The sequence below is a fragment of the Azolla caroliniana genome, unplaced genomic scaffold (assembly GCF_043228905.1).
Source record: "Azolla caroliniana isolate FFs.n. ecotype wild unplaced genomic scaffold, voAzoCaro1.0.p SCAF_909, whole genome shotgun sequence".
Classification (NCBI taxonomy): domain Eukaryota; kingdom Viridiplantae; phylum Streptophyta; class Polypodiopsida; order Salviniales; family Salviniaceae; genus Azolla; species Azolla caroliniana.
In genome coordinates this window covers 5,129-12,639 of record NW_028231344.1, presented here as the reverse complement: position 1 = coordinate 12,639, position 7,511 = coordinate 5,129, and the positions used below count along the sequence as shown (strand labels likewise).

The 7,511-nt window shown below is 36.0% G+C and overlaps 1 protein-coding gene across 3 annotated transcripts; it reads right to left on the bottom strand.

Annotated features, from left to right (window-relative positions):
* Nucleotides 1-481: 481 nt before the first annotated feature.
* On the bottom strand, nucleotides 482-3,796 carry LOC147847517 (receptor-like cytoplasmic kinase 176). 3 transcript variants are annotated; one of them, XM_087339088.1, is made up of 6 exons: nucleotides 3,561-3,794; nucleotides 2,971-3,200; nucleotides 2,400-2,535; nucleotides 2,146-2,291; nucleotides 1,760-1,883; nucleotides 482-1,667 (listed from the first exon to the last, which is right to left on the bottom strand). In XM_087339088.1, the coding sequence occupies exons 1-6, from the start codon at nucleotides 3,643-3,645 to the stop codon at nucleotides 1,348-1,350; spliced, it is 1,041 nt and encodes a 346-aa protein (XP_087195214.1). In that variant the 5' UTR covers nucleotides 3,646-3,794; the 3' UTR covers nucleotides 482-1,347. The 3 variants fall into 3 exon arrangements, with proteins under 3 accessions (XP_087195214.1, XP_087195213.1, XP_087195215.1); XM_087339089.1 differs by having other exon boundaries at nucleotides 1,525-1,675; nucleotides 3,561-3,796; XM_087339087.1 differs by having other exon boundaries at nucleotides 2,146-2,535.
* Nucleotides 3,797-7,511: the final 3,715 nt, after the last annotated feature.

Below are 7,511 nucleotides of genomic sequence, written 5' to 3'. Positions count from 1 at the left end.
ACTTTTTTCCTTGCATTGCGCTTTCCTTAATGGATAAACAAATTGTGCATCAAATTATGTATATTACATGTAATAAATATCTATTTCCTATGTGGCTTGCCAAAGCATTGGAAGGAGATTATATCCATTAAAATAAGATTGGATGAATGTTGTGACCATATCCATAAAGTTTATGATCAATATTACATAGCTCTAATTCAAAGACATGGCAAGAGTTGCAACAAAATGATAAAGGAATGAAAGATGGGACTAGGTTACTTCATATATACTTCATACATGTGTTTGCTTCATATAGTTGAAACCAATATGCACTTACAGTTCTGATTGTGCATACGATTTCTTTTGCCTCACATTTCAATTGTTTCGGCGAACATGTAATGCATATTTTAATAGAGCGACGCTTGTAAACATAATTGCCTATTTAACTTTGCATTGTTGAACACCAAGATGGGAGATCAATCTAATTATGTTGCTTTGCCCGTTGAATCAACTGATTATGCTCTTATTTGTTGCAAGCTTCCATTACATTGTTTAAGATGCTTATTCTAGGGTAGAAAGCCAAGCCTACATATGAGTTGTGTTATGTGTTAAAGATTCAGTCCCATCAACTGTGTCGTCGAACCCTCACATCAATGCCCCACAAGTTTGTTTAAAGAGAACTCTTTTGCAACTTCTGCATTGTTACTACATTTTAACTTCTCAAATAAAACATATAGATATTGCTAGAATAGGAAAACCAAAATTGATAAACCAATAAGCTCAATAGTGAAAGGATGAGATTGAACAATAGGTTAGGGCCGAACTGGATGAAAGGGAGGTTTTGTTTCAAACTAAAAAGAAATGCAATTTCCTCTGCCAACACACAATTTGGTTGACAAATTGCAATGATGGATCTAATGAATGCAATGGAAAGTGACACATAACATGGTGCTACAACAACTTGCTCCAAACACAATTCCTACATATAAAATTCTTGGCAAAAAACTAACTATAACAGGGTACCATAAGTGTTTCTCACAAAACATGCATAATGTTTGGATCTCATGCAACTTTTGAATTGTTTGGTTGAGTGAAGTTACATAAAACCCATGTAGGAGCCAGGTTGCACACAAATATCCCATGTCGACTCAAAGCTAACATTCAGATCCCGTGTATATACCTATCCATTATCATGTGTTGATGTGTGTGTATGCATGTGTGTGATAAAATCCAAAACGTGGCTACAACATTCACAATCTCTTGATTCTCCCCATGCAACTAGATCCCTTCACGACTCTTATTTTCATATAGCTCAACAACCCTTATCGAATGTATTTACAGATTGGATCGAGCATCTGAACAGAAATTTCAAACATCCTCATAGATGTTTGGAGCGAGAGGCATGAGTTTTTCAAGTACCTCCTTCATCGTGGGTCTAAGTTTCGCATTGAGACAAAGACATTCTTTTGCCACTGCAGCCACTATCCTGGCACCTTCACGTGGCCATTCACCAGCAAGTTCTGGATCTACGATGCGCATAAGCCTGTGAAAATCATCAAAACAGGGTCTGGACAATTCTACCAAGTTAGTCTCAAGCCCATGTTTTTGGTCAATCACTCGTCGTCCTGTAAGAATCTCTAACAAGACAACCCCAAAGCTATATACATCACTCTTCAGTGTCAAATGTCCTGTAACACTTCCCACAACAAACTCCATTCAGAACAATATACTCTATTCTCATGTTGTAACATAAGTGCATTTGTACCCTCAATAACCTAACCTGTTGCAACGTATTCTGGAGCCGCATATCCCAATGTCCCCACAACCTTAGTCGAAACATGAGTATTATCTCCTGTAGGCCCATTCTTGGCAAAGCCAAAATCTGAAAGCTTTACATTGAATTGCTGAAAAGAGAAACATCCGTTAAGAATTGAGTCTTTTATTTTCTATCTTCTTCTCATCAGCAGTGGCCTTTCATAAATGGCAATGGTAATGTTTTTAACCCATGGGTTGTGAAATTTCGAATTTGTAAAGCCATACTTTTTGAAGAAATGTCTTGGTTGCATTTGACTAAACAGACAATATGATTGTTTTTTATGCTGAAGATAAAATTAGATGCCTCATTTTATACTTTGTTATTGATTGTTAAAATCATATATTACTTACCAAATCTAACAAGATGTTTGCGCTCTTCAAATCTCGGTAAATGATTTTCCTTGCTGAATCATGGAGAAATGCAAGACCTTGTGCAGTACCAACAGCGATTTTCATCCGGACTGGCCATGTTAAGACATTTCTTCTTAATGTAGTACCTAAAAACAAGAAACATGGTCTTTCATGTCCAAACTCAAGACAAACAAAAAATCTAAATGATCTCCATGGAGCCTTTGCAGTGTGAAACAAAGATTTGAACAACTCACTCGCGAAGAGATGCATATCTAAGCTTCCTCGTGACATGAACTCATACACAAGAAGACGACGATCATCTTCAGCACAGTGACCGATTAGCTTTACAAGATTGGGATGACGAAATTGACCAAGAAAGTTGACTTCCGCCTGTGCTCGATACAAAACCAATCAAATAGGAAAAGGGTTTTCATTGTATTCATCGGAAAAAAATAGGTGCCTTCAGCAAGCTTTGCTTTTAACTAGAACTTGAATGCACATGAAATAAAGTGTTTGCTTACTTACATATAAACCCATGGGGGCATAAGCTTTGGTTTTCACTAGAACTTGAATGCAGATGAAATAAAGTGTTCGCTTACTTACATATAAACTCATGGGGACATAAACACTGATTTATCCCTAAGTTTTTTAAATGACCAACAGAGCACCTTGGTGAAAACAGGAAAAAACATAGGGCTATTTTGGTGGAAACAGGAAAAAACATATTACTTCCATATTACAGATACCCTCAGATGAGAAAACACCTCCCGAAAACATACAAAATTTTGATACCAAGATTTTCATTCAAGAATCGAGACTACCCACCAACCATTCCTTATGGCCTTGTGTGCCAGCTGAGTTCAGTATTTTCACCGCAATAGCTATACCATGTTCGGGTTTACTGGGCTGATAAGTTCTCTCATCGATGTATCCCCTGAACACCTTCCCGAACCCACCCTCACCCACAAAGTTGCTGCTCTGGAAATTCCGTGTGACCTCTTTCAAAACATTATAGTTGAATGAATGTAATGGAGGGCCGAATCTTTCGGATTGCGCTACCGCCATAGAAAAAAGGCAAACATGTTAAACTAAGTGACTATCTCTACCTCATACTTTGACTGGACTGCTCCTAATTATTAAAACATATCTCTTCCTTCAACTCAAACCAATCTCCAGCATAAAATTGAAACAACCAAACAGCATTCTTTTTAGTGTTTCTTGTTTTTTTAATTAAAGCAAAGCAATTTCACTAATTTTTTCCATAAGTCTTATGCTTGAAATAAAATAAAATAAAGCTTTTTCTTTGGTTAATAATGAAAATAGACTCAGGTTTTGATTTAAAAATGACAGGAATTTATTTATTTATTTAAAAAAGCTTTCTGATTTCGTTAACGAGGCAGAAAAAAAAAACTCACTAGGATCATCCGACAGACTTTGGGAGGAAGAAGAAGGGGGAGTATTAGATTGAACCTGAGCAGCAACTCCGACACAATTCCCCATCAAGAAGAAGAATGAATCAAATCAAATCAAATCAAATCAAATCAAATTTTGATCAGAATATTAGTACAATCTTTGGTGGCAACTGAAGGAAGCTTCAAGCTTTGGGGTCATGTTCATGTTTCTGGGGCTTGTTCTGGGGCTTCAGGGCGAAAATGGGCGATGGAAAACAGATAACTAAGACTGGAATTATGATATAAATAGAGAGAGAGAGAGAGAGAGAGAGAGAGAGAGAGAGAGAGAAGAAGAGAGAAGAGAGAGAAGAAGAGGTCTCAAGGTCAAGTCTTGGTTTGTCTTTATTTTCTGACTCTTAAATAGCTAGAAATCAATCAAGAACCCCAATCATACACACACCACACACAGATCCCAGGAGAGTAGAAGATGAACCCATGCCCATCCATCCCATCCCATCTCCATTCATAGATATGTCCCTGTTGGACACATGGACCCCACCCCCACCCCCCTGTACCATCCGTTGAAGGACCGTATCAGAAAAAGCATGACCAGCTTCGTAACAGTAGAAAAGTAAGTCAAGGAAGGAAACGCACACACTTTTTGTCTCTGTGTCTAGGTTCATATATATCTTCCCTACCGACCGATGTAGTCGAAGGCTCGCGTCACCCCCCAAGTACTTGCATGTACAAGGGTTTGTAAAAACAAAAACAAAAACTAGTGTGGAGTTAGCTTCGGAAAGTTGTAGCATTGAATCACATGCATTTGAGTGAGCAGAAGTTCAATCCTCGCTATCTGCTCAACCTCGCCTATTGTTCATATTATTGCCTCTTGTGGACGTTTATCTCTCTATCTCTCTATGTCTATCTCTATCTTTGGCCATGGCCTAGGCCCCTTCTCATATATCACAATTGGTCTTTTGTCGACATTAAAAATCTATCTATCTATCTAGAGTTCAAGTATGGAGTGGTAGCACTCCAATACAAAAGACTATGAAATCTCTCTCTCTCTCTCTCTCTCTCTCTCTCTCTCTCTCTCTCTCTAACATGGCGTAGGCCTTGTCTTATAGATCACAACTAGTCTTTCGTGGATATTAAAAATCTATTTATCTAGGGTTAAAGTATGGAGTGCTTCCTTATGAAGTTACATTCTCCTTTGTTTTAAGACTATATCACTTTCCATTAAGATCATGGATATGAAAATAATTGTTGAGTATTTGCATAAGGTTTAATAAACCCTGTCATATCGACGTCCTAGAATCACATGGGAATCAAGTCAACAAATTCAGAAGACACTTACTAGCAAAAATATGGCTTTCTACATGTATGTAGGATATGAAGAAATGGTTTGGAAAATGGGATGCATTACCTTTTTTAAATGATGTGTCAATAGATTCCTCCATGAATGAGGTTTGTTTGTAATGCTAATGTATCATAGCTTGTGAAAGATATGAAGGTTCACCTTTCACACATTATATTACATATCTTGCACCAAAGTACAAAAACTTCTTCAACTTCGAACAAGGGAATCACAATCACCAATATATGCTAGGGCTCATTCATTTCTCCACCATCCATACCATTTCTTTCATATGAGTTACCTCACTTTCTCTTGGAATGGGAAAGATATGAAGAGCATAAGCCTGGTTGCAAGAAGACACATATCAACTTTGCATATGTTGCGTTAAACAAGTTCAAGAGCCTATATATCAAGTTTGTTACTATGCTAAAAGCCTTTGACAATATTCAAGTTTGTTTTCCGCACTTTGCCACTCCTATCCACTCCCATGCACATTCCTCTCGTAATCATGTTATGCACTCTCAATTGCAATACTCGTTGGAAAAAAATTCAAAATGAACAGTCAATTTAATGCATAGTAGGCAAAAATGTCTCTCTCTCTCTCTCTCTCTCTCTCTCTCTCTCTCTCTCTCTCTCTCTCTCTCTCTCTCTTAATTGATACAAATTTCTGTATGTGGCATTGGCCAACTGGCCAAGAAGCTTAACAAATAAACATCTCAATGAATAAATTGTTTCAATTATATGTACCTTTGCTACCAACCAATACGAAAGCCTAGCCCACTTGCACTATCTTTATATGACATTGTCAATGGCTAAAGATAAATTCAGCCTTCAGTCTTTGATTGTTATGCAAATTTCATCGTTTTCACATGTTGTGAATATGTTCATCTCAATTATGTTGTAGTGCGACAATTTCTACATATAACACCCCTCAATCTCATCCTCTCACATCAAAACTTTTAAAGCCTACCAATATAAATGCCAAGTGTCTGCTTTAGGTGACTCAACTAACTCATAATCTCATTTGTAGTAGGGCTTCAACAAAATAGTTTTACTCAAAGCTTTCAATTTGAATTGACAGCATTAATGGATGAATAACAAAATTAGAAAATGTGACATCTTGTCTCAAATGACCAATTTTGGAACTCATTGCATGACATCTTTTTTTTTTCTATTCGACTTGAGTTTGTTGAGACTCACATGTTGATGCATATTTCATAGGTTTGCTTAATCCAAGTGCCCTAATATTTTGAGGTAATGCTAATAAAGTTTTCCATTATATGGCACTACCTCAAAGTTCAATAGAAGAAATTTTATAGTGTAAATCTAATCTATCAAATTTTATGTGAATATTTTCTTCATGACAATTCCTAAACATTTAATGGAGAAGGCGGAATTTGCAAATAATGAACATATGCATTTTGTGTAAAATTTGTGGACATATTTTACGTTAATCTTCTTATGTTGATGTTAAAAACATGACAATAATGAACATGATATGCTAATGGTTCCCGTATGCCAATACTAGTAAAACATGTCAACATGCTAGACAAACTAGTCACAATCATCTCAATTTAACATTTAAAGTTAGTATTTCATGAGGGAGACTTGAGTACTGACTCTGAACATGACCAATTACCGCTACTTTAAAAATTGATAATGAAACTACACAAAATACTACATTTAATTGTATTGTATTCAACATATAGAATCATTTTTAGAGAAAAGCCAAAATTAAATTGGAATAGTGTGTTGCAACGAAATAGAATTAACAAAGTCACCCAATGAAAGGTCCCTTTAAAAGACCTTATGCACAACCTTATCAGATAATGTACGTAATTGAATTATTGATATTTGCGATTATGGGAACCGCACAGATATAATGAAATAAAAATATTACCCCATTTTTAATATTTTTATTCCTTGTCACATTGTATAACATTCTAAAGAAAATTAACTGTTTTTTTCCGAAAAAAACACTGCTTCACATTAGTTAGAAAACAAAATACATCAAAGTTCAGCCATTAAGATTCACAAAGGCCTAACCTTAGAGAGATGTATATATCCAACAACTCCAAAAACCGAAAGCAAATTCACCAAAACTCACATTGGCCTTCCCCTCACAAATCTAATCATAATCCCCAACCCCGCATTTCAAACAAAATTATCCCACCTACACTTTTACAACAAAGTTATCCGGGTAAACAAGAATGGTAAGTTATTTGTATCGCAACTACACATATTTACATCTCTTGAGCCATTGGCGGAAACAACCACCTGGTTGCTTGGTACATTAGTCTTATTTTGCTTCATAACATCTGAACAATTTGTGTGAATGTGGATTTGTGTTTCAATGAAAGTTAAATGATTTACAGTTATCAATACATTTTCCATGTGTTCATATTCATATAAATTCGCAAGACTAATTGTTGAAGTTGAGTAGATAGTTCCATAATGTGTGCTTCTATCATAAGTTTATTTTTAGACTAATAATGACACGATATATCAAAGATAATCACATATGTGTTTTCGTTAAGACAATACATTAGGGCAATTGAGATACAATTGGCCACTCCACCCTCCACATATAGGCCCAAGATAATACAATTTAGATTTCC